The 27,934-nt window shown below is 41.7% G+C and overlaps 1 protein-coding gene across 3 annotated transcripts in view; it reads left to right on the top strand.

The window, feature by feature from the left end:
- Positions 1-27,788, top strand: part of TPGS2 (tubulin polyglutamylase complex subunit 2) — a 69,460-nt gene extending 41,672 nt beyond the window's left edge. The window contains exons 3-7 of one of the 3 annotated variants that reach the window (XM_043558643.1): positions 7,751-7,838; positions 9,923-10,051; positions 22,402-22,515; positions 24,241-24,401; positions 25,688-27,788. In XM_043558643.1, the coding sequence (XP_043414578.1) occupies positions 7,751-7,838; positions 9,923-10,051; positions 22,402-22,515; positions 24,241-24,401; positions 25,688-25,918 (723 nt within the window). In that variant the 3' untranslated portion in view covers positions 25,919-27,788. Of the gene's footprint in view, positions 1-7,750; positions 7,839-9,922; positions 10,052-18,394; positions 18,475-22,401; positions 22,516-24,240; positions 24,402-25,687 lie in introns of those variants that run through there. The other 2 variants (XM_043558644.1, XM_043558645.1) reach the window with 2 other exon arrangements.
- Positions 27,789-27,934: the final 146 nt, after the last annotated feature.

Below are 27,934 nucleotides of genomic sequence, written 5' to 3'. Positions count from 1 at the left end.
GAAGTCAGACGCTCAACCAGCTGAGCTACCCAAGCACCCCTCACTTTTTTTTTTTTTAATATTTTGTTGGATTTGGTTTGCTAGTATTTTATTGAGGATTTTTGCATCTATGTTCATCAGGGATGTTGACCTGTAGTTCTTTTTTTTAGTGATGTCTTTATTTGGTTTTGATATGAGGGTAATGTTGGCTTTGAGAATGAATTTAGAAGTTTTCTTTCTTTTCTGTTTTTTGGTATGGTTTGAATAGAATAGGTATTAACTGTTCTTTAAATGTTTTAAATGTTTGGTAGAATTCACTGTGAAGCCCTCTGGTCCTGGACTTTTGATTATTGGAAATTTTTTTGATTACAGATTCAATTGCTTTGCTGGTTATTGGTCTGTTTAAATTTTCTGTTCCTTCCCATGTTAGTTTTGATAGTTTATGTGTTTCTAGAAGATTATCCATTTCTTCTGGGTTGTCCAGTTTGTTGGCATGTACTTTTTCATAATATTCTATTATGATTGGGTTGTTAATTTCTCTTCTCTCATTTGTGATTTTATTTATTTGAGTCTTTCTTTTTTGATGGGTTGTCAATTATATTGATGTTTTTCAAAGAAACAGCTCCTGGTTTCTTTGTTCTATTGTTATTTTAAATTTCTATATCATTTATTTCTTCTCTAGTCTTTATTATTTCCTTCCTTCTGCTGGTTTTAGGTTTTGTTTGTTCTTTTTCTAGTTCCTTTAGGTGTAGGGTTAGGGTGTTTATTTGGGATTTTTCTTGCCTCGTGAGGTAGACCTGTATTGCTATAAGCTTCCCTCTTGGAATTGCTTTTGCTGCATCCAGGGGTTTTGGACTGTTGTGTTTTCATTTTCATTTATTTCCATGTATTTTTTCATTTCTTCTTGATTTCTTTGTTGACCCATTCGTTGTTTAGTAGCATGTTTTTAACCTACATATATCTGTCTGTGGTCTTTCCTTTTGTTTTTTTTTGTGATTGATCTCTGTATTCATAGCGTTGTGGTCAGAAAATATGCATGGTATGATTTCGATCTTCTTGAATTTGTTGAGGTCGTTTTGTGGACTAATAATGTGATCTATTCTGGAGAATGATCCATGTGCATTTGAAAAGTATGTGTTTTCTGCTGTTTTTCGATGGAATGTTCTGACTATATGTGCTAAATCCATCTGTTCTAGAGTGTCATTCAAAGCCATTGTTTCCTTGTTGATTTTCTGTTTAGATGATCTGTCCATTGATGTAAGTAGGGTGTTAAAATCCTCTACAATTGTTGTATTATTATTGATTAGTTCCTTTATGTTTGTTATTAACTGTGTGTTCCAGTAGTGGATGCATATTTGTAACTGTTTTAGCTTCTTATTTTGTTTTGTGGTTTCTGAAGATTTTCTCTGATCCTTGTCTTTCTTTTGTTTTTGGTTCATTTTCTTTACTGATATATTTGGATATCTTTCTCTTTGTGCTTTGCATTCTTTGTCTTTGTGCTTTGATACATGGTTACCATTGGGTTTATATGTAATCTCTTCTGCATATACCAGTGTATATTAAGTTGATGGTTGTTTACGTTTGAACCCATTCTTTACTCTTCTCCTCCCCATGTTTTAGGTATATGTCATTGTATTTTACATCCTTTTATCTTGTGAATTCCTTGAATGATTTTTTTTATAGCAATATTCATTTTTACTGCTGTGTTTTCTACCTTTATACTGTCACTTTGGTCTCTCCTTTCCACTCAAAGAGTCCCCTTTAATATTTCTTGCAGGGCTGGTTTGGTGGTCAGGAACTCCTTTAGTTTTTATTTGTCTGGGAAGCTATGCTTCTGTTCTGAATAATAGCCTCACTGGACCAACTATTCTTGGCTGCAGATTTTTCCTATTCAGCACTTCCAATGCCAGTCCTTTCCTTCTTGGAAAGTTTCTGCTGAAAACTTCCCTCCTAGACTTATGTGTTTTCCTTTATATGTTAACTGTCTTTTGTGGACTAATACGCTTTTTTTTTTTCCTTTCTTTATCATTATATTTTGCTAATTTAATTATGTCTTGTTGGGTAACTGTTTTTGTTGATCTTGATGGGGGTTTTCTCTGCCTCCTGAATCTGGATATTTGTTTCCTTCCCCAGATTAGGGAAGTTTTTAGATGTTATTTCTTCAAAAAAAAATTATCTTCCCCTTTTTCTCTGTCTTCTTCAAGGACTCCTGTAATACTAATGTTATTACTTGTGATTGAGTCACAGAGCTCTCTATTCTTGTTTTGCGTTTTTTTCTCATTTGTTTAGGTTACTTTTCATTACTCTGTGTCCTCGGTCATTAATTTATTTCTCTGCTTCTTCCAGCCTGCTGTTCATTTGTCAAGTATATTTCTCATTTTGTTTATCGAGCCCTTTATCTCTGCAATGTTGTTCCTTATCTCTGTGTTAAGGGTCTCACTTATATCCTCCACTCTTTTCCCAAGTCCAGTGAGAATCCTTATGACCATTGCTTTAAATTCTCTGATACTTATATCTATTTCACTATATCACAGAATGATACTTATATCTATTTCACTTAGATCTCTGGCCATGGCCTTGTGTTGTTCTTTCATTTGGGTTACATTTCTCTTTCTCCTCATTTTATCTGCTTTTCTGTGTCTGTTTCTGTGTATTAAGAAGGTCAGCTATGTCTTTTGCTTTTGAAAGTAGTGACTTTATGAAGAAGAGGTCCTGGAGCGTCCTGCAGTGTTCTCTGTGCTGTTCATCTGATCTTGGCACTTCAAGAGAGTGTCCTATGTGTGTTGCTTATCTCCTGCAGTTGTGTCTTCATCACTTTTCCTTATAGTACAGTCATCTACACTGACTCTCTGCCTGTTGTGGGCTGTGCTGAGGTCACTGTGGTGTTACCAAAGTTTGCGCTGGGCCACTAGTTTTACGCCAGATTTGTACAAGCACTGTGGCAGCTAGGACCTGCATGCCTGGTCAGCTTGGGGCCTGAAGCTGGGCGCAGTGCCTGAGGATGGCTGGGTGCAGCCTGGTGAGTGACACTCACCTGGTGAGTGACAGTAGCTGGGGGTGTGCAGAACTGGGTGGGGTGTATGGTGGCAGCTGTGAACCCAGCAGCTTGGTGGGGCATGAACAAGTTTTACAAACTTTGCCCTGAGCACAGGGCCAACGGTAGCAGGCTTAGAGTGGGCAAGTCCTCAGGAGAACTCATTGGCATGGTGCACCGCTTACAGGTTAGGTAGCTAGTGTGTAGCTAGTGTCTGTGCAGCCCTGCCTCCCACAGATGGCCCTGTGTTTATGCTGGGGAAGGGGGGAGAAAAATGGCACCTGCCAGTTCCCTCGTTTTCGTAGAAGTCCCCCAACGCACTCTGAAATCCCTATGAACAGATATGTCTCCCATTTTCCCCTGGTGTTGCATTAACTGCTGTCTTTATATTGCCTGTCTGTGCTGGCTGCTGTGTCTTTAAGGGCAGGAACCCAGCTGTCACTTGCCTTTGTGTCTCCACTCCCCCAATGCTGAGTCAGCTGATTTCTAAAGCTCTGGGCTCCAAATCCTGCTGGTTATACAAACTCACACAATTCAGCCTCTCTCGTTTTCAAAGCCAAATAAATGTTAAGAGGATTTGTCTTCCCCTATGAGCTCCCTGGTACATGGGCCCACAGCTCCCTCTCCCTTGTCAACATCCCTTGCCCATCTCACCTTCCTAACCTTTCAGATGCAGCTTTTTTTGTTTTGGAGTTTGTTCTGCCAGCCTTTGAATTGCTCTCTAGTTTAATGACTTACATGTGGATGATACCTAGTTGTAAACGTGGGAAGGGTGAGCTCAGGGTCCTCCTACTCCACCATCTTCCCAAGTTCCTCTACAGTAATTGTTGATAGGTGTTTTCTTATTGCCACACTTTTCTGATTGTTTTATAATTCTATTTTGTTCCTTTCCTGTTCTTGTGATATGATGATTTTCTTCAGTATTATGTTCGGATTTCTATCTCTTTATTTTTTATATATCAAAGGTTTTTAGTTTGTGGTTATCGTGAGGCTCCTGTTTAATACCCTCTGTATCTAGCAGTCTGTTTTAAGTTGATGGTTACTTAAATTCAAACACATTCTACAAGCATTGCATCTTTACAATCCCCCCCCACATTGTATATTTTTTATGTCATATTTCACAATATTTTGTTTATCCTTTAGTTATTGTAGATATAGTTGCTTTTACTACTGTTGCTTTTTAACCTTCATACTAGCTTTATAAGTAGTTGATGTACTATCTTCAGTATATGGTTGCTGATACCAGTGAGATTTTTTTTCTTTCATACTTCTCATTGTGGCTTTTCCACTTAAGGATGTCTCTTTAAAATTTCTTTTTTTTTTTAATGTTTATTTATTTTTGAGAGAGAGACAGAGCATGAGTGGGAGAGGGGCAGAGAGAGAGGGAGACACAGAATCTGAAACAGGCTCTAGACTCCAAGCTGTCAGCAAAGAGCCCTACAACGGGGCTTGAACTCACAAACTGTGAGATCGTGACCTGAGCTGAAGTCGGACACACTCAACCGATTGAGCCACCCAGGCACCCCATCTCTTTAACGTTTCTTGTAAGGCCAGTGTAGTGGTGGTGAATGCCTATAGCTTTTGCTAGTCTGGAAAATTTTTTATCTCTACTTAAATTCTGAAGAATAGTTTTGCTGGATAGAGTATTCTTGGTAGGCAGTTTCTTTCTTTCAGCACTTAGAATGTATTGTGCCACTCCATTCTGGCCTGCAAAGTTTTTGCTGAGAAAATCTCATAGTCTTTTGTAGGGTTCCCTTGTATGTTAAAAACTTATTTTTCGCTTGGTGCCTTTTTTTTTTTTTTTTTTTTTTGCCCCAGCGAGGGAGGGGCAGAGAAAGAGGGGGACAGAAGATATGAAACAGGCTCTGTGCTCATAGCAGAGAGCCCAACACAGGGCTCGAACCATGAACTATGATGAGATCATGACCTGAGCTAAAGTCAGAAGAAGCTTAACCAACTGAGCTACCCAGGTGCCCCTTCTCTTGCTACCTTTAAGATGCTGCTTTTCCTTAGACAATTATTTGTCTTGGGGTGGGGCTCTGGATTCAACTTATTTGGAACTCTGCACTTCCTGGATTTATGATGTGTTTCCTTCTCCAGGTTGGAGAAGTTTTCAGCCATTATTTCTTCAAGTAATTTTTCTTCCGCATTCTCTCTCTCTCCTCCTCCCAGGACCCTTTTGTCTAATACTAGTCTGCTCTGTGTTCTTTCATAAGTCCTTTAAGGTATCTTCACTCTTTTAAATGTTTTTTTTTCTTTCTTTCTTTCTCCCCACCCCCACCCTCCACCCTTTTGCTGCTCTGATTAAATGAGTTCCACTACTCTGTCTTTGAGCTCACTGTCCCTTCTTGCACTTCACTTAGTCTGCTGTGGAACCTCACTAGTGTATTTTTTGATTCAATCATTGTATTCCTCAGCTCTGTGACTTTCATGTGTTACTTTTTTTTCTAATTTTTTTTTTTAATGTTTATTTATTTTTGAGACAGAGGGAGACAGAGCGCGAGTGGGGGAGGGGCAGAGAGAGAGGAAGACACAGAATCTGAAACAGGTTCCAAGCTCTGAGCTGTCAACACAGAGCCCAATGCGGGGCTCGAACCCATGAACTGTGAGATCATGACCCGAGCCGAAGTCGGATGCTTAACCGACTGAGCCACCCAGGCGCCCCATCATGTGTTACTTTTATATTGTACAACTCTTTGTTGAAATTTTCACTTTGTTCATGCATTCCTCTTTTGAGCTCAAAGTGAACATATTTATGAGTGTTATTTTGAACTGTTAGGTAAATCGCTTATCTCCATTTCATTATGGTCTTTCTGAGGTCTTATGTTCTTTTGTTTGGAATGTATTATTCCTCTCTTCTTTTTTTCTTCCTTGGTTTCTGTGTATTAGGTAAAACAGCCACCTCTTCCAGTCTTAAAGGCAAGGTCTAACGTAGAAGATGAACTTTGTTGTTCTACTGTGCCCTTGTTCTTTGTTGTCTCCCAAACCTGATGTGATTGTGTAGGCAGGCTTCTTTGTCCTTAATAACTCCCAATGGTTCAGGGTTTGCCCAGACTTGTAGTGTTCCAAAGGGGAGGATCTCTCTCAACACCTAGATAAAGCTGATTGGAAGCTGGGCCCTCAGGCAGCAGCTTTTAAAGTATGTAAATACAGTTGACCCTTGAACAATGAGGGGGTTAAGAGTACCAACCTGTCTGCAAAGTGGAAAATCTACATATAATTTGACTCCCCAAAACTGTTGAGAAGAAGCCTTATTGAAAACATACAGTCAATTAACATATATTTTTGTGTGTTTTATGTATTATACACTGTATTCCTACAATAAAGCTAAAGAAAAAAATCTTATTTAAGAAATTAGAAAATACATTTACAGTACTGTATCGGAGAAAAAAGTCTATATACGTGGACCTGCACATTTGAAACCTGTGTTTAAGGGTCAACTGTATACATCCTTCAGGGAAAGAGTATAAACTGGCTGTTTTTCTCTGTTCCCTCTACACTGCGCCCTGGGTGGATAGCCAGTCATAAACTGTTTGCTTACCATCCCATTGAACCCATAAGCACAAGCCCTGCTGGCTACCAGAGCCAGGCTATTGAGTACTGTGCCCTTTGGGCGACAGCCAAAATAGCTGGGGTGCCATACGTATACATAGGTGCTTTCACGGAGACACTGGTGACCTGGAGCATGGCAGAGGGGTAGTGCATGCGAACATGGTGCCCGCTGGCATCCCAAGTCTGTGCAGAGGAGAGACCCTTAGGCCACGGTTTTTGGAGATCGACAAATCGGCGTCTTTCATGGAAAGACTGGGCTTTTCAGTGTGCTGCCTCTATACTGTACCATGGTGGGATAGCCGATTCAGAACGGTTTCTTTGTTGCGGTCCTGTGAGACCTGGAAACCTAAGTCCCTTGGGCAGTCAGTGCAAAAGCCACTGCATCAGTTGGATGCATAAGCTCTTTCTGGGAGATACTGCTGACCTGGAGCAAGGCAGAGAACATGAAGATGGTGACAGCCAGCCACCCCATTCTCTAGAGAGTATTTTTGTCAGCCCCTAGATGTGTGCTAAATTAGGTAACTGCCACTCAGGCTGATGCTGTCAGATAAGCAAATAAGCCTCTTACACAGAAAGACTGGAAGTCTGGGTACTTTTCAGTCGACTGCCTCTGCGCTAGGCCCTGGGTTGGTAAACCCGCATGCATGAGCCCTTGGACAACTGTTTCTCAGTTTCTGTAGCCTTGTGGGTCTTGTGGAGCAAGCCCTTTGGCTTACAAAGCTAGATGTTGGGGAGTTCACCTCTCACATGCAGACCTTAAAAGTTGGTGTGCCAGATATGGAGTTCAAACCTGTCACTCTTTAGAGGGAAGATCGGGTTCTCTCCTGATTGTGTGTTGCTGCACCAGTGGTGGGGTTTATGGTGAATTGTGTCTCAGCCTCTTACGCATTTCCATGTGGGGTTTTTCTCATTCACCCAGTGTGTAGGAGTTGCTAAGTCAATTTCTGATTTTCTTTCAGAGGAAGTTGTTCAATAAGTAGCTGTGGGTTTGGTGTGTCTATGGGAGAGGGTGAGTTCAGGGCCTCTGGTGTTGCCATCTTGAACTCAGTAATCGAGTTTGTAGATAATTATCAGAATCTTCCTATTTGGGGTATCTGAAACATGGTAAGTAGTATCCCCATTTGCTTTGGGGTATAGCCTTGTGCCCTTTTTCTGCCCTAACACTCAGCTGCTTTGTGATTCTAGAAAAATAACTGCATGCTACCTGAGGATGTGAAGAATTTTTACCTAATGACCAACGGCTTCCACATGACATGGAGTGTAAAGCTGGATGGTGAGACAACCTTCTTGCTATAGGGTAACATTTCCCTGGCTGAGAGATTGGGTATCTCGATAGTTTTCGGGAGTTCTCTGAAAGTGTGATGTCCAGAATCTAGGATTCTCTCCCAAAGCCAATACATATCATCGTTTCACCCACCACCCACTATGCCAGAGTCTAGCTGGTACTTAACTGGAAACTCAATCTAGAGGCTTCCTTTTGGTACGAGCAGGTGAAAAACATTAATCACTACACAAAATTCTTGTACTACTTCAAACTTAAGGTCTCTGAAGGCTGCACCTCAGAGCAGTCTCCTCCAGAGTGAGGGAAGGAACAGCCACTGATGGTCCTAAGATGGGCAACTCCCTGGGGCACATGGGTGGCTCAGTCAGTTAAATGTCCAACTTTAAATCTCAGCTCAGGTAATGATCTCAGCACGTTACTTAAGATTCTCTCCCTCCATCTTCCCTCTCAAAAAAAAAAAAAAAAGATGAAATAAGAGGGGCAATTTCCTTCATTCCCAGATTGGCAATGATCTCAAGAGCTATGTCCCTCACACCAGATCTTAAACTTCTCTCCACATCTCCTCAGCATAAGTTGCCAACCACCTTACTTCTCTAGTTGTCATCCTAAGTATTAAATGTGTCTAGGACAGACATTCGTGTTGTAGATGTGGGAACTCATAACTTAGTAGTACAGATACTACGTACACATGAAAGGCGATGACGCACATTAAGTGACGACTCCTGTAAAATTTCATAAGCCAGGAAACCCTGTTCTAGCCATTCCTTCCACAGACTTTCCTGGCCAGAAGAGGCCTTTATTGCCTCTGGACTCCAACCACCTCCCCATATCTACTTTCATCCTCAGGAAGCATCCTGCACCTCCCCGTGCTGTCACTAAGAATGCAGAATTTTTATTGCACAGCGGATCTTCAGACCTGACTTCTGTCCTTCGTTTCCTCCACCTCCTGAGTTCCTTTTGGTGATTCTCAGAGCTGTCTCTCTCTCTTTCTCTCTCTCTCACCTGACCAGAGGCACTTTTTATAGCTTATTATTGAGCAGTTAACATGAACTTTTAGCTTTGAATTATTTCCTCCATTGACCTGAAACCATTCTTGTCACCAGCATCAGAGCCCTTCTTTGTAGCATGGCCATGGCCTTTGCAGTCTGGAGTAAGAGAGAGAATGGACAGAGACTAGACCGACGGACAGATTTTCCCTTGCCCACATCATGAAGACAGACTAGCCCCTTCACAAGTGCCCTCGGACAAAAGTTTCATGAAGTTTTCATGAACAAGTCCCTGTTCATTATTCTAATATCTAATTTAATTCTCCTAATCCCAGTCGTCTTATGCGATCCCCAGTTCTGTCCCCATTTCTGTCCTTTCCTGGAGAGCTAAAGTCAACAACAGGGAAGGCAGCAGAGGCAGCTTCTGAGGTTTACCTCTTGGTCTGTCCTGCTTGGACTTTCCGTGGTCTGTATACCAGCTGTTCTACGGCCTTCAGTTTTTTCAGCAGTCAGATTTCTAGGTCTTCGTGTGCCATCCAGTGTCTAGTATCCTATATGACGAGGATGCTGTATAATTGTTAAGGAAGATATGTGTTTGCCTGTTTCTTATTTATAGCCTAATCCCAGAAGACTAGAATCAGGCAAGAATGCCACCAAGTTCTCTGCAATAAGTAAGGAAAAATGACACATAAAGAGCTATCTTCCATTGTGGAAAGCTTAGAAGAAGAGAAGTAACCCTTCATGCAAGGGAAAGAGAGAGCAAAAACCTTTTTAGGTCCTTTGCTCTTCAAACAGGGTCCCTAGCCCAGATTTCCGAGTTCTTTTTGAGCGTCCCCTTTGTAAATTCCTTTAATACTCTGTTCCAATGTGTGGAGTGGGGGTCTCTTCACCCATGATCTGTTGCCTTTTTTTTTTTTTTTGCATGAAAGGTTGTTGCTCTGGGGCATATAGTCCACTGATCCTCTTGCTTCCTTTCCATCAGATTCCTCAGCCCTGGAATCAAACAACAGTTGGGCTTAAGTTACTCAAGCAGAAGTCCTTATGATGATACGGTAACAAGGCTTTTTCTCTTTGCTAATGTTTCCCTAGAGCACACCATTCCACTGGGCAGTATGGTTATTAACAGCATCTCAAAACTGACTCAACTCAACCAGTCTTCTGTGTATTCACTCCCTAATGCACCAACTCTGGCAGACCTGGAGGATGATGCACTTGAAGGTACCTGAAGGAACCTCTGCTCTGAGTTAGAAATTAACGTGTTTGTTTCCTTCTATAATGTTGAAAACGGTAGGAAGACGCTGTGGCATTATAGTACTCTCCCCAAACCAAAACCTTTCCCCTGTGTGACTTCTTAGGACCATGGGAGTGAGGTAAGAAAACAGCCTGTATCAACAAAGGAAATTTTCCTGAAGAAATGTCAGGGTTGAGATTTTTGTTTTGTTTCCAGCACTCGCTTCAGTGACTGGCACAGAGTTGGCATTTAATGTATGCCTAGTAAATGAATGAATGTTAAAGATCAACTTCACTCAACATTTCTGTGTCAGGAGCTTTCAGGGAACATGGAATCTAAATGCAGCTCCCTTCCTCCCCAGGCTCTTTGCCATTCCTGATTTAAATTGCTGCTAAAAGCTAGGAGCAACTGGGCATAAGTGAGAACTTTATCAGAATCGATTTGGCTGCATGTATCAGAGACCCCTTACAGCATCTAAACTAAATAGGAGTTTATTTTTTTCATAACAAGAAATCTGGAACTAGGCTGGTGCAGCTGTTTGAGAAAGTCAATGATAAAGTCTCCCTGTGGCTTCTTCCACCCACCTTTGGATATGGCTTTCATCCTCATCATTGGGGAATGTGGGCTCTACTTCCTAGCTTCCAGTCTATGTTCCAGACAGGAAAAAAAAAAGTAAAAAGCAAAGCAACAACTAAAACTGTCTTTTGGCAGAATCTCTCTCGTTTTATCAGGAAAACAGTAGTTTTCTCAGAATCTCCTGAAGCCACTGGCTAGAAGAGAGTCAAAATGTTATCCATAGTTGCAAGGGAATCTGAGGAAGTGAGTATGTTTACCTGTTCAGCATTGTCTCCTCAAACAGAATTGGAGTTTAAGGAAGAGAGGGAGAATGAATATTGAGCAGGTAACTAGTGTCTCCAATGCCAAGGACTTGGGTGCATTTAAGGCCATTCTCTCACTAGAAAACCGATGCAAGGCTTTCTGCAACAACTGCATTGGCAGTTGGACACTAGCATAGGCATCCCTAGGAGATCCCACGGGTGCACAGTTCCAGACTGTTTCAGTTTCTTAAACATTAAAACTTGAAATGACTTCTTGATCCATGCGTTGCAATATGGATGTTGTGTTAGCAAGCATGAGAACATTAATCTCATGGTACATCTCCATCAGATGGACCAAGTGCATTGTCCATAAACAGTGATATTTTGAGAGTAATCTTTTTTTCTGAACAGTTGGTCTCAACAATGGGGTTAAAATATTCAATAAACCATGTTGTTAGCAGATGTACTGTCATCCAAGCTTTGTTGTTCTATTTTTAGAGCAAGGCAGAGATGATTTAGCATAATTCTTAAGGGCCCTAGGATTTTCAGAATGGTCAGTGAGCATTGGCTTCCACCAAGTCACCAGCTACAGTAGTCCTTTCAAAGAGAGTAAGCCTGTCCTTTGAGGCTTTGAAGGTCCTAGGTGGTGTCTTCTTCTAATAGAAGGATGTTTGGTCTACATTGAAAACCTGCTATTTAGCCAGCACCTTCATTAATTATCTTAGCTAGATCTGGATAACTTGCTATTTTGCCTTGCACTTTTATGTTATAGAGACAGCTTCTTTCCTCAGACCTCATGAACTAACCTCTGCTAGCTTCAGACTTTTCTTCTGCAGCTTCCTCACCTCTCAGCCATAGAATTAAAGAGAGTTAACGTCTTGATCTGGATTAGACTTTGCCTTAAGAGAATGTGATGGCTGGTTTGATCTTCTATCTAGATCACTAAAACTTTCTCCGTATCAGCAATAAGCTGTTTTACTTCCTTATCATTCAGGTGTTCACCAGAGTAGTACTTTTAATTTCCTTCGCACTTATGACTGGGCTGTTTGGCAGAAGAAGCCTAGCATTCGGCCTGTCTTGGCTTTCAACATGCCTTCCTCACAAAGCTTAATCATTTCTAGCATCTGATTTAAAGTGAGAGTCATGCGACTCTTCCTTTCACTTGAACCTTCAAAGGCCATTCACTGTAGGGTTACTGATTGGTCTAATTTCATTATTGTTGTGTCTCACAGAACAGAGAAGCCTGAGGAGAGGAAGAGAGATGGGGGAATAATAGCCAGTGGTACAGTCAGAACACATACGTTAATCGTTTGCTGCCTTCTGCAGGTGTGTTTCATAACAATTACAATAATAACATCAAAATCAGTGCAAACCTCACCAGCACTGTATCTCCCCATCCCTGCATTTTGCAGGGCCTCTGTCTCTGCAGCAGCGACTATGACAGCAGCTGCAGCAGGCCCTGCAGAAGGCTGAGGGGTGCCTTGTTAAGGCTGAGTGCCCCGCCCATGCACACTTGGCAGAGAAGCAGTAGCAGCAGGTCTCATTTTGCAAGCAGACTGGTGCATACCTTGTTAAAACACACCTCTACCCTGGCTGGAGACCAAACACTGCCCACAGTAGGCCAAGAGAGCTTCTGCAGATGACTGCACTGAAGGAAAAGGTACCTAGGACACCACAGGACACACACAACACATACAAGAAACATACCTGAAGTGCCAGGTCCTGGTGAACAGGGGACACTGTACTGTAGGGCACTGCAGGAATGTTTCTTCATAATGCCATTACTTTGAAGAGCAAGAGACATAGCTGACTTTCCTAACACACAGAAACAGATACAGAGTTAGACAAAATGAGACCGAGGAATATGTCCCCAGTGAAAGAGACCAAAGTGAAACAGATATAAGTAATATGCCTAATAGAGAATTTAAAGTAATGGTCATAAAGATACTTACTGGAGTTGAGAAAGGAGTGAAGAACATCAGTGAGACCCTTAACACAAAGATAAAAAAGAATCAGAGATGAAGAACACAGTGAAATTTAAAATGCACTTAATGGAATGAATAGACTAGAGGAAGCAAAGGAATTAATTACCTGGAAGACAGAGTAAAGGAAAGCCATCAGGCTAAACAATGATATAAAAAAGAATTATGCAAAGTGAGAATAGACTTAGGGAACTCAGTGACTCCATCAAGTTGTAAGAACATTCATGTTATAGAGATCCAACAAGAAGGAGAGAGAGAAAAGGGAGCAGAAAATTTATTTGAAGAAATTGTAGCTGAAAACTTCCCTTGTCTAGGGAAGGAAACAGATATTCAGATCCAGGAAGCACAGAGATCTCCCCCAGAAATCAACCCAAGGAGATCCACACCAAGACACATAGTAATTAAAATGGCAAAAGTAGTTATAAAGAAAAAACAATTTTTTGAGAGAGAGAGAGCATGAGCAGGAAAGGGGCAGAGAAGGAAAGAGAAAAAATCTTAAGCAGGCTTCCCGCCCAGCATGGAGCCCGATCCGTGGGGCTCAATCTCATGACCGTGAGAAAATCAAGAGTCGTTCGCTTATCCATCTGAGCCACCTAGCCATCCTGATAAAGAAAATATTTTAAAAGCAGCAAGAGAAAAGAAAACAGTTCCATATAAGAAAAACCCCACAATGCTATATGCAGATTATTCAGCAGAAACTTTGCAGACCAGTATGGAGTGGCATCGTATATTCAAAGTGCTGAAAGGATAAAATGTGCAGCCAAGAATACTCTCACCAGCAAGGCTATCATTCAGAATAGAAGGAGAGAAAAAGACTTTCTCATATAGACAAAAACAAAAGGCGTTCGTGACCATTAAACCAGCCCTACAAGAAATATTAAAGGACACTCTTTGGGAAGGAAAGAATAAGTAAAAAATATGAGAAGTAAAAACACAATAGCAATAAAAGTAACATACCCATAAAAATCAGTCAAGGATTCACAGAATAAAACAATGTAAAACATGACCCCATATACCTAGAATGTGCGGGGAGGAAGGAGTAAGAATGGGTTCAGACTTTAAAAGTCACTGATCAAAGATCATCATAACAAATATAATAATACAAAAGATTGAAATATCGCACAAATTACCAAAATGTAACACAGACACAAAGTGAACAAGTGCTGTTTGAAAAATGATAACAGTAGACTTGCTCAACAGGTTGCCACAAATGTTCAAAGCACAACAAAGCAATTTATGCCTGTACTAGAGGAATTCAGGAGCAAAAACTGGGAAGAGCCTGCCACTCAAGAGATGTATGTAGTTCTCAAGAGAGGAAAGGTCACGTCTCCTTCTTATGTGTACTGGGGCTTTGAACCCCTGAAGGCAAAGAAGTTGTTAAATAAGTAGACTGAGTCTTCCCCGCCTTTGAAGTTGGAAGAATAGAGGTGAACTGGATACCAGAGAGGATCTCAAGAGCCCTCAGCAAAGGACACAGCTAGGGAGAGAGACCACATTGTCCTACATACCCATAGAGATAGGGTATGTCCTACATACCCAGTTGGCGTTGGGGCACCTTCTAGGTTCACGCCTTTTAGGATAGTCCAGCGGTTAGAGCCAAGTCTTATTTAAAACAAACAAACAAAATTAATGTTTATTACTTTTGAGACAGAGCTGGAGAACATGTGGGGGAGGGGCAGAGAGAGGGAGACAGAGGATCCCAAATGGGCTTCATGTTGAGAGCAGAATGTGGGGCTTGAACTCATGAGCCATGAGATCATGACCTGAGCCAAAGTCAGATGCTTAACTGACTGAGCCACCAGGCTCCCCTAGACCTAAGTCTAATTGGAGGAGTGCCTGGGTGGCTCAGTCAGTTAAAATCCAACTTGTGATTTCAGCTCAGATCATGATCTCATGACCATGAGCTCGAGCCCCACATCAGGCTCTGTGCTGAGCTGTGGAGATTTCTTAAGATTCTTTCTCTCCCTCTTCTCCCTTGCTTGTGCTCACTCATGTGTGCGTTCTCTCACTCACTCTCATAAACAAATAAATAAATACTTACAATGAGGTAAGATTAGAAAAACAAAAAACCTAATTGGAAAAATACTGACTCTTTTCAGGGTACTTAGTATTCAGAAAGAGGCCAGTCAGAAAGAAAGATATATTGGGAAATACAACCAGAGAAATAAAACTGCTAGAGGATACAGATGAAAACCTAAGTAAAAACAGGAATCAGAATAAAGACATTAAGACAGTACAAAGGGGGCACCTGGGTGGCTCAGTCGGTTAAGCGTCTGACTTCAGCTCAGGTCACGCTCTCGCGGTCTGTGGGTTCGAGCCCCGCGTCGGGCTCTGGGCTGATGGCTCAGAGCCTGGAGCCTGCTTCCGATTCTGTGTCTCCCTCTCTCTCTGCCCCTCCCCCGTTCATGCTCTGTCTCTCCCTGTCTCAAAAATAAATAAACGTTAAAAAAAATTAAAAAAAAAAAAAAAAGCACAAAGGATTCCTATAGAAGAACAGTAAAGATTCTCAAACAATTGATGAATTGAAGAATATAAACATTATTGAGATTTGAGTTAATAGCATGATAAACCGAGTACAAGATGTATTTAAAAGGGGAAAATTATGAAGAAAACGGTGGAAGGGTAAGAGAAGTAGAAAATAGCTCCAGAAGACCTTCCATTGGTATTACAGATGCTCAAGAAAGAGAAAAACACTAGATAGAAAGCCAGTAAACACTGACACAAGAAAATTTCTCTGCAGATTGAAAGGGCTCTCTGAGAGTGAAATTGAATTCATGAGAAAAGAGACACCTAGGCGTTACATAATATGGGAAAGAATTATAGGCTTCTAGGCAAAAAATTTAAGGTACTTATGAAGAAATAATAATCAGACTGACATCAGACTTCTTGCAGCAGTGGAAAGTAGAGAAAGCATATACGGGTTACAGAGAGACAAGGAGTAAAAATCAAAAGGCCCACATATATAGACCAAACATGTAAGGATGTGTAAAACTTCAGAGACATCAGTACTCTAACCAAAAGACAAATGCAACTGAATGGAGGTCCCAAGATACGGATATAAAAAGGGAAGGAAACAAGGGATCAGCAAACCTCCTCTGAAAGAGGTGTCTAGGAATCTTAATGTCTAGGAATGTGTTCCATAGCTCTTACGTAAGAACTCTTGGAAAAGGGGACAGACGCAGTGCAAGGAATATTGTAAAACCTATAGTTGATATTTGAGCAATGCAGAAGCTTAGGGGCCGTGACCCTCCATATAGTCAAAATCCCCTTATAACTTTTGACTCCCCCAAAACTTAATTACTAATAGCCTACTGTTGACTGGAAGCCTTACCAATAACAATCAGTAAATACATGTTTTGTATGTTATTTGTAAATGTACTCCTATAATAAATTAAGCTAGAGAAGAGTAAATATTAAGGAAATCACAAGGAAGAGAAAATACATTTATAGTACTGTAAAAAATCCATGTATAGGTGGACGCATGAAGTTCAGATCGTTTTCAAGGGTCAACTGTGTACTGTCTCAGCTAAACCTAAAAGAAAGGAAAGAGGAAAGATGTAACAGTGTTACAGGTTAAATTATGCCCCCCCAAATTCATACTGAATTCCTAACTCCTAGTTCAGAACGTGACATTGTTTGGAAATAGGGTTATTACAGATCTAAGTAGTTAAGATGAGGTTGTATGGGAGTAGGGTGGACCCCAATTCAATATGACTGGTGTCCTTGAAGACATAGGAAGAATGCCATTTGAAGATGAAGGCAGAGTTGGGGTAGTATTTCCACACACTAAGGAAAGCTAAATTGCCAGTAAACTACCATAAGCTAGGGGAGAAACATGGAACAGATTCTTCCCCCATAGCCATCAAAAGGAACCAACTCTGCCAACACCTTGATCTTGAACTTGTGGCCTTCAGAATTGTGAGACTACAAATATCTGTTGTTTAAGCCATTCACTTTGGTACTTAGTTACAGCAGCCCTAGCAATTAATATAGAGAATGTTCCTGAGGTCCCTACTAGTAGAAAATGTAAGACAAAGGAGGAAAAGAAGCAGAAAGTAGATGGTATCCTCCTACTATAGGGAAGAAATAGTACACCTTGCTGGGGAAAACAAGAGTGTCTTGATGTTTGAATTTTCTATTTTTGTATAATAGATTATTATCTAACAGTTTCATGAATCAAGAATTCATAAGAGAACACGTAAGTAGAGTTCTCTACTTAGGGTCTTACTTACCAGGCTAAAATCAAGATGTCAGCTGGTGCTGTGATCTCATTTATGGCACAGTGACCTCTTCCAAGCCCCACTAGTGGTTGGCCGTACTTAGTTTCTTACAGCTGTGGGACTCAGGTCCCTGTTTGTTGCTGGCTGTTAGCCAGGGATCACTCTCAACTCTGTTAGGCTGCCCTCAGATTATAGCCACATGACCCTCTCAAAACATGGCAGTTTACTTCTCAGCTAGCAGGAAAATGTCTCTCCAGTCTGCTACAACAGTCTCCTATCTTGTAACATAATCAAGGGAACGGCTACAACATAGTCACAGGTCCTGACTATACTCAAGGGCAGAAAGTCATGAAAGGTCTGTATATTAAGGAGCAGGAATCCTGGGAGCCATCTTGGAATTCTGCATACCACACTTGATTAGGGGAGATAATGGTCTATTTTCAAATAAGGGTAGAGTCCTATGAATCTAATAATACAAACAAGTGAAAATAAGGAAAGTAATATAGAAATAAAAATGTATAGTAATATCACCAACCTAATAATATTGAATTACATGAGTAAAAATGAGGGAAAAGAAGAAACATAAATTAGGAAACAAAACATTAAGAGAAATAAAAGAAGACAGATCAATCACGATATTAAATGTTCTGGGATTGTTTCCCTTTTTTTTTTATGTTCATTTATTTATTTTTGAGCAAGAGAGAGCACAAGTGGGGGTGAGGAGGGGGGCAAAGAGAGATTGGGAGACACAGAATCCGAAACAGGCTCCAGGCTCTGAGATGTCAGCACAGAGCCCGACACAGGGCTTAAACTCACAAACTGTGAGATCATGACCTGAGCCGAAGTCAGATACTTAACCATCTGAGCCACCCAGGTGCCCCTAAATTTCTCTTTTGAAAACCAAAGGCCGTCAATATAAAAAGCAAAGCTCATCTATGTTATTTTTAGGAGCAGAGCTAAACTGATGAAAAGACTTCCTCTTCTGGTAATGGCAGACAGGTAATTCACAAGAGCCTTCCTGCTAAAGACAACTGAGAAGTCAGGCCAAAATACAAAAACCATCTTCCTAAAATGTTTACCAGAGAGCTAACAAGATGATGAGGTAATGTCAGATCAACATCCAGAAGACAGAAATCCAGGGAAGAGATGCAGCATTTGGAGTTGCTTTTGCCTGGGGTACATTGCCCTTTTCAAACAGGCACTGAGGATGCTGGAAAGCTGTGAATTGGACTCGTCTTGAAGCCGGGGGAATAAAACAGAGTCCAAGACTTAGAAAAGTTGGCACCCATAAAAACTACCCTGCTTTTCAGGTTGGCACCATGAGGAGCAGTACCAGAGGAGACTGAATGAACCGAAAGTAACCATTTTTCACATGGATTGAAGCTCACGTGTAAGTCCTATGTGTGTCCCAGAACATGTTAAATCCCAAAACTAAATTGATTCCAGATTACTAAGCTCCTCAGGGGCCTAGCAGAAACAAACAAATTCACTCTAGAGAAATGTTCTACAATGGATTGTCTTAATGGTTGCATAACTGTAAATATACTAAAAAACCATTGAATTGTATAGTTTTAACGAGTAAGTGGTATGGTACGTGAATTATATCTCAGTAAAGCTCTTACATAAAAAGAAAATTCTACCCTAGAGGAAGATAACATTAAATTAGACCTCAAACTGTTTTATAAATAATTTTTCAAAAAATACTTTAAAAAATACACACATGAAGAAACACAACACCATGAACAAGAACCAGCACAAATAACAGGTAACAAAAAAGAGATCCACTGGTACTCCCAAGAGTGAAATTATTGGGCACAACAATATGCTAATGTACACACGAAGATAAAACCGAACTAAAATTTCGGTGAGGAACTGAAAATAGGTGACACTGTTTATTTGGTAAAAAAGGAAGCAAGACTCAAATATTGACCTTTTGGTAATGGCAGAGTACATTTTACCATACCAAGACTACTCTGCGAAAGCTTTTTCTTTTATTTTTCTTTAACATTTGTTTATTTTTGAGAGAGAGAGATAGAACACAAATGGGGGAGGGGCAGAGAGAGAAGGATACACAGAATCCAAAGCAGGCTCCAGGCTCTGAGCTGTCAGCATGGAGCCCAATGTGGGTCTTGAACTCAAGAACCCGGAGATCATGACCTGAGCCAAAGCCAGACGTTCAACCAGCTGAGCCACCCAGGTGCCCCTCTGTAAAAAAACAAACAAACAAACAAAAAAAACACACACACAAGTGGGAGTGGGCAGAAGGCGAGGGGGACAGAAGATCCAAAGCAGGCTCTGCGCTGACAGTTCTGGTGCCGACAGTAGTGAGCCTGTTGCAGGGCTCGAATTCATGAACCAGGAGATCATGACCTGAGCCAAAGTCAGACGCTTAGCCGCCCAGGAGGCGCCCCTCCTCTGGGAAAGCTTTAAAAACTGGAGTGGCATCTATAAGTGGCAGAAGGGAACCACACTGAGTGAGTTTCGTGTTTTTATTACTTTTCTCCAGAGGACAGACCCTGGTCATCATCAGTCAGGGCTGCTGAAACTTGGTGGGACCCTACAATCTGGACTTTAGATTTCACCCAAGATGGAGTAACAGACCTGATTTATCCTCCAACCTGGAGATACATAGATATATAAAAATGGATTTCAAGACACTGACCATCAGGCAGTGGAGGACAATGAGCCTGAAAGATGGATATAAAGAAAGGGAACCTCAGCTTATTACTTCAAGAGAGTTTTCCAGCCTACAGCATAGAGAGGGGAAGCCAGGCAGAACTTGTACTCCGTGAATTGATCAAAAAGAGTATGAAAGTATAACCTCTAGGAGAGAGGAAAGCCATGTTTAAAATTTTTTTAGTTTTGGCACAAAAACAGACACTCAGATCAATGGGACATAATAGAGAACCCAGAAATGGACCCACAAACACATGGCCAACTAATCTTTGACAAAGCAGGAAAGAATATCCAATGGAATAAAGGTAGTCTCTTCAGCAAGTGATGCTGGGAAAACTGGACAGCAACATGCAGAAAAATGAACCTGGATCACTTTCTTACCCCATACACAAAAATAAACTCAAAGTGGATGAAAGACCTAAATGTAAGACAGGAAGCCATCAAAATCCTCGAAGAGAAAGCAGGCAAAAACCTCTTTGACCTTGGCCGCAGCAACTTCTTACTCAACACATCTCCGGAGGCAAGGGAAACAAAAGCAAAAATGAACTATTGGGACCTCATCAAAATAAAAACTTCTGCACAGTGAAGGAAACAGCAAAACCAAGAGGCAACTGATGGAATGGGAGAAGATATTTGCAAACGACATATCAGATAAAGGGTTAGTATCCAAAATCTGTAAAGAACTTACCAAACTCAACACCCAAAAACAAATAATCCAGTGAAGAAATGGGCAAAAGACATGAATAGGTACTTCTGCAAAGAAGATATCCAGATGGCCAACCGACACATGAAAAAATGATCAAATCACTGTCAGCATCAGGGAAATACAAATCAAAACCACAATGAGAAACCACCTCACACCTGTCAGAATGGCTAACATTAATAACTCAGGCAACAACAGATGTTGGCGAGGATGTGGAGAAAGAGGATCTCTTTCGCACTGCTGGTGGGAATGCAAACTGGTGCATCCACTCTGGAAAACAGTATGGAGGTTCCTCAAAAAATTAAAAATAGAACTAAAAATAGAACTACAGCAATTGCACTAGCAGGTATTTAATCAAGGGATACAGGTATGCTGTTTCAAAGGGACCCATGCACCCTAATGTTTATAGCAGCACTATCAACAATAGCCAAAGTATGGAAAGAGCCGATGTCCATCGATGGATGAATAAAGAAGATGTGGCATATATATAGAATGGAGTATTACTTGGCGATCAAAAAGAATGAAATCTTGCCATTTGCAATTACAAGGATGGAACTAGAGGATATTATGCTAAGCAAAATTAGTGAGAGAAAGACAAATATCATATGACTTCACCCATGTGAGGACTTTAAGATACGAAACAGATGAACATAAGGGAAGGGAAAGAAAAATAATATAAAAACAGGGAGGGGGACAAAACATAAGAGACTCATAAATATGGAGAACAGAGGGTTACTAGAGGGGTTGTGGGACGGGGGATGGACTAAATGAGTAAGGGGCATTAAGGAATCTGCTCCTGAAATTATTGTTGCACTATATGCCAACTAACTTGGATGTAAATTTAAAAATTTTTTAAGAAATAATTTTTAATTATTTAAAAATTTTTAATTATTTCTTAAAAAATTTTTAGTTAGAAATGTAAATAAACACATTTGTATAAAATTATATGTATGGCTATATGTATAAGTGAAAAAATAGTATTTCTAATTGAGCCAGACTTAGCACTAATTATAAAATAACATTAAATATTATAAACATGCATTTTAGACAGAGGAAAGGAGATTCTAATCAAAAGATCATAGTGGGGCGCCTGGGTAGTTTAATCAGTTGAGCGTTCAACTCTTGATTTCAGCTCAGGTCATCTCACGGTTTGTGGGGTTTGAGCCCCACGTCAGGCTCTTTGCTGACACCTCAGAGCCTGCTTGAGATTCTTTCTCCCTATGCTCCTCCCTGCTCGCTCTCTTAATAAACTTCAAAAAATTTTTTTAAAATTCTCTCTCTCTGCCCCCTGCTCACATGCTCTAAAATTAAATTTTTTTTTTTTTTAAAAAGTGCTATAAATGAAGAGAAAGCAGTTATCTGGGGAAAAGAACAGTTGTGTCAACATCGGGCCAGATTACTTAGCCTTTATGTATTCCCATTCTCAGCAAGTTCAGGTTGTTTTCCTTGTGCCACCTTCCCCCAGATTGCGTGATACTGTCTTTTGGTGATGGAGAAGCCCAGACAGAAGGCTTGAACCATGGATACGATCCTGGGCATTTAGAGTATAGAATTCATTTGGCCCACATTGGAAACAGTCGTTAAGAATATGTCTGAGAGGAGCGTCTGGGTGGCCCAGTCGGTTAAACATCTGACTCTTGATTTCAGCTCAGGCCATGATCTCACTGGTTTGTGGGATCAAGCCCCATGTTGGGCCCTGCTCTGTGAACGCAGAGCCTGCTTGGGGTTCTCTCTCTCCCTGTCTCTCTGCCCCTCCCCTCCACATATGCACACCCGCTTTCTCTTTATCTCTAATATTTTTTTTAAAAGACTATGCCTGAGATAAGGTTTTTTCCGTTTTTGTTTTTGTTTTTTTTCTCACCCTAGCAAAACTGGACAAGTAAGTATGTATTTGAGTTGAGTATGTTTGAACATGACCATTAACTTCTGGATTTGCAGCCAGTGAGAACCAGCCAGAGAAGCCTCACTTTGATTCTCGAAGTGTGATATTTGAGCTGGATCCTTGCGATGGGAATGGGAAAGTTTGCCTTGTCTACAAAAGAGGGAAGCCAGGTAAGAATCAGCGACAAGCATGGGGCTGCCATTGGGTGTGGCATGGATGACCCTGCTGTCCGGTCCTCACACAAAAGGCACACTCCTCTCTGGACTCATGAGATGCCACTGGGTCTCTTGGAGATGCCAAGACTGAGAAATCCCCTTTGGTCCTCCCTGAGCATCTCCTTCTAGGCCAACCACTAGAGTCTTTTTAAGCTGTCATCATTTGTGAGTTACTACAAAATAGTGGGAGTAGGATACTAAGCAAGTAAAAAGTAAAAGAAATGGTCATTCTGTTTATAGGCTCCTCTAGCAGGCTCACACATTAGGAAAGCATCCAGGAAAAGCATTATCCTTCTAGTATACTTCTATACATAGGCAAGTTGACAGCACTAAAAACCTGAATTAGTAAACCTCAAGCTAAAGACCTCAGATGAGAAATCCAGAGTAAAAGCCTCCAGCCTCTGTTGAAGCAGCTATTATCTGCCCCCCGCCCCCCAACAGCAGTTCAGGCCCTGGCTTAGGGACTGTAGACAAGGCCGAACCCTCTTTTAGTAGCTCTCTGCCTGGTAGGGGTGAGAAGATACAGACGTCAGGATTTTGCCCCTGGAGAAAAGAGGGGCCATCTTTGCAAAGTAGCCTTCCATCTACATATTGGGTTATGGGAAGGTGTGGTACAAGAGGAGTTGTGAGGTAAAGGAAGCATCCAGGCAAAGACACACAGTAAAGTTACACCATGGGAAAGTACAACTGATTTGGAAGGAGTGACAGATAACTTCAGTTCATTGGGCTGCCCGGTTCATCTTGTGGGTGGGGAGGAGATGAAGCCAGAGGCCAGTTGTTCCCCTTCATGCAGAGCTTGGCATGTGAAGTCAAGGTTGTTCAATAGAAGAATGGCAGAATTGAGATGCAAGTGTATGTGACCACAAGCAGTCTTGGAAAAGGAAGAGATTGGAGGGTTGGGGCCACTTAGGGAGACATTAAGTCCATTAGACAGGAGATGCACTAGATTAGAGGTCTGCAGTAGGAAGAGTGGAGTGTCAGAAGCAAATGAGGTGGGAGCTGGTGTGATGGTGCCTGCTTCAGTTCAGCCAGGACCTCTCGCAGCAGCACAGGTGGGATCCAGGACGGGTGCTGGTCTGGGCTCCTCCGTAGTGGCTGCTCATAGCCCCTCAGATTCCTGATGGAGACCTCTTCAGAAGATCAGAGCCATTCAGAGTCTGCTTCCATCAGGAAAGCTGAGATCACAGTATGTCCCACTGGAGCAGGGGTGGCTGAATGGAGAGCCTGAGTACACAGAAGGCCAGCGCCAAGCACACAGGGCAGTCGGCTGACTGATCAGGAATCTGTAAAAAACAATACCAATGAAATGCCTAACAGTGGCCACTGGAGCATAGGCCTGGGAGGTTGGGGGGAGGGAACTTTAATTTCACATCCTTGAAGTATTGGAATTTTTTTTTTTTTGACGTTACAGATAAAAGGAGAAAAGTGTGGGGTGCCTGGGTGGCTCAGTCGGTTGGGCATCCGACTACAGCTCGGGTCATGATCTTGCAGTCCATGACTTCGAGCCCCACATGGGGCTCTGTGTTGACAGCTCGGAACCTAGAGCCTGCTTCGGATTCTGTGTCTCCCTCTCTCTCTGCCCCTCCCCTGCTCACGCTCTCTCAAAAATAAAAGATTTAAAAAAAAAAAAAAAAGAAAAGTGTTACACCATGCATTCGTTTCTTTTGTCTGCTATTTCAGCATTGGCACAAGACGCTGAGATTTGGTTCCTGGACAGAGCATTATACTGGCATTTTCTCACAGATACCTTTACCGCTTACTATCGCCTGCTCATCACACACCTGGGCCTGCCACAGTGGCAGTACGCCTTCACCAGCTACGGCATTAGCCCACAGGCCAAGGTAAGGGAGGGACACCTATCATCTCAAACTGGACTATCAGAATCTACGGAGATGCTTATGTTGCAGATTCTCAGTTTCCCTGTCTGATTCAGAAGACCCGGGATGGAGCCCAAGAACCTGCATCTTCATAATGCAAGGCAGATGATTCCAGTATAGGTAGACAGCCTCACTTTATACTGAACTAAGTGGTTCCCAAACTTGACTGATCCTCAGGATCACCAGGGAGTTTACTTTCTAATTAAATTTTATTGAGGGCTTAGGTCAAGTTGTTTTGCATAGTATGTAGATACAGGAAAAGTGAAAAGTCAGTCTCTTACTCCCAGATTCTCCAGCCTCCCAGCCTTCCCCAGAGGCAGCCACTGTTCCCCCTTTTCTTGTGCCTTTCACAGGACACTTTACTGCCTAGAAAGTATGCATGCATGCATACGATTTTTGGTTCCTTTTTTCTAAATCACAACTGCAATAATACACCTTTCACATCGTTCTGCAACCTTCTTTTCACTTAACATTCCATCTTGGAGCTCACTTCCTACAGTACATACAGAGCTGTCCTTTTTAGTGATACAGAATATTCCACTGTGTGGATGTGCCTCGTTTATATTACACATCTGGGCAACACTTCAAACATACGATCGCCAGGTAATGCTCATATGCCACCTGGTATGCCCGGAAGAACTTAGGCTGGGTGGCAATAAATGAGGGATTCAGCTCCATGTATGTATTCATCTGGTGGGCCCCACTTTGCTCAAATGTCGCATAACACTATCATCCAGTCAACCCTGTGATGCTCTGTGATTGATATTATCACATCAATAAATGTGATGCTCTTTGCCCAGAAGGGGAAGACAGCACCAACAGGCACCTGCCTTCAGCCAAGGCCTGCTACTGGCCTCTGTTATGCACCTTCCGTGTGAGGAAGGCACTGCCCAGTCTACCTGATGGGCAGTGGCTGGTTTGAGGACAGAACAATTAGAAGAACACTGATGATCTGGGACCTAACATCCCACACTCAGGGCTCACTAGATCAGAAGGAAGGGTGTTTACTTACATTCTTAGTCCTCGCGCTACATTTATTGTAAAGGTTATGAGACCTCATGAAGCAATGTGTGTGCCATCACTTTCACTTAAAGGAAGTACTAACAGATTTTCAAGGCAGTTTTTCAGAAAGCCTTTTGCTCTCTTTGCCCCATCTCCCCAGCCCTCTGTCCCCTGGGTCCCCACTAAAAAGCATAAACAGTGGCATTTCTCCTTTGAATTGTGACCGCTTTCCCAATTCTGCCTTACAGCAATGGTTCAACATGTATAAACCCATCACCTACAACACAAACCTACTCGCAGAAGAGACCAACTCCTTCGTGAACAAGCTGGATCCCAGCAAAGTGTTCAAGAGCAAGAACAAGACCTTAAGCCCCAAAAAGAAAGGGCCTGTCCAGCCTGCAGGTGGCCAGAAAGGGCCCTCAGGTCCTCCTTCCACGTCTAAATCCTCTTTTAGTCCTGGAAACCCTGTCCGCAAATGAGCACCTCCACATCCTTGCCAGCCCCACAGCGATGATTTCCATGCACAGATGGCCCAAGCCTCCGATTGTGTGTGTGGTACCACAGGCCTCTTCGCCGTCTAAGTGAGCCAAATCCTAGTCCTTTTAGTCCTGCTGGCATTAGCCAGGAGTTCAAGGGCATTCTCAGGTCTCCCCCAGAGTCCTTTCCTCACGCCCAGCCTCCAAAAGCTGTGGAGAGCTTCAGAACTTACTAAGTAGCTAAATAATCTGTTCAGGGCTTTCCCCTCTCCCCACCCCCACTCCTCTGCATCCCTCAGCCGTGATTAGAGAAGGCCCCTGAGGAAATCGCTGGTTTTGACCCATGAGACATTAGAACTGTATTCTTCAGTTAGTAACCACTAGCCACATGTGGCTGTTGATATGAAAAATTCAGTTCCTCAATTGCATTAGCCATGTTGTGAGTATTCATGTGACTAGTAGATTCTGTATTAGACAACACAGAGATAATGGGACATTTCCATCATCACAGAAAGTTCTGTTGGGCAGCACTGCGTGAGAATATTTTCATGCTGCCCTTTCTTGGTTCATTTTTGTTAGAAAATGTGGATACCTTAATTTGATGGGTCATAATGGTCCATGAAAATTCTTGAAGATACAATTGTACATGTTCTTTTTATTTTTCATAATTCTGTGCTCCCTTTTCAGATTGCTATAAAGTTTGTCAACACTATCTTTTTTTTTTTTTTAAGAGGAAGTGATCTGCTGTACTTGAACCATTTAAAAACAAAAACTCCCAAGTATTGTCTACAGGACTCTTCATAAAGAATTTTGGTAAAACCACTGTTGACAAGAGCTTTCCACCTGCTCTGCCTTCTAACTGCTTCCAACAATTCATGGAGTGGCAGAAAGGGACAAAGAGGGACCAAGCTGTCAAGGATGAGAGCTGAAGTCTTAGTCTTTTAGAAATATTTTTCTTCCAAAACTGATCAAACCAAAGGGAGAACCAATAACACCAGATAAGTGATTCCAGCCTGTGGCTGCTACTCCAAAACAAGTCAGGGTCAGAAGGGGATTGAGAAGTCCTGTCATCCTCTCCTGTGGCAAGCACCCTTCCGCTAGTGCTTGTTGAGTCCCCTGAGTTACTTTGAAGTCAGGCCTGGCCCCGTTCTGCTTTCCACAGGTGAAGCAGCAGAAGACCCAGGAGGGCAGTGGAGCCCTTCACATCAGCAGGAGCCCTCTTAGGATATAGCAGAGGATGGGGGTTCTGGTGAGGAAAGGAGAGCATGAAGACTCGGGCAGCTAGCTGATGTGTAGGACCCAGCACAGAAGATGTCCAGAAATTAGGAAAATAGTACCATTAAAGGCATTGAAATGTTCTCCCTTTCTTCCATGGTCTCTCACATCTTGTTATGGTGGATTTTTATTTTCTGCTGAATACTGTTCTAAGTAACGAAAAATTTAAATTCTAAATTATTAGCATTAACTTTATTCATCTTTGTATTATGCAATTCCAGTTTTAAACTACAACTAGAAGGGCAGTGAACTCATGTAGAATCACCAAAATTAGATAATTTGCATTTCATAGTTTATGTGCACATAATTGTACGTATATGTATTTTGTCCTTACTGGAACACTGGAAACACTGCCAAAACAAACAAAAAAAACCCAAAAAAACCTATCTCAATTATTCACTTCTTCGTATGTACACGTTCTTATTCTTTCAGCTTACTAATGAGTAAGGAAGGACTGAAAGAACTACGGGCTGCCTTTTGTTTTCATTTTTTCTTGTCATCATATTCAGCATAAGTGGATGGCTAATGAAGTGAGTAAATGGCTAATGACATGAGTACAATAAAAACTTTAAAAAAAAGTAACATGAGTAAAAAAGGATATGACAGAGTTCCATGTTCATTCATGCTGCTTAGAATGCTATTACCTTCTTTTTGCGTTCAAATCAAAGTCTGGTTTAGTGTGGCCTCTTAGGGCTCTTGGGGCCCCACTTAGTTGTAGGAATAACTTGCTTATATTTACTTTGC

This window comes from Prionailurus bengalensis, chromosome D3 (genome assembly GCF_016509475.1).
Source record: "Prionailurus bengalensis isolate Pbe53 chromosome D3, Fcat_Pben_1.1_paternal_pri, whole genome shotgun sequence".
NCBI classification, from domain to species: domain Eukaryota; kingdom Metazoa; phylum Chordata; class Mammalia; order Carnivora; family Felidae; genus Prionailurus; species Prionailurus bengalensis.
This window is presented reverse-complemented; position numbering and strand designations above follow the sequence as displayed.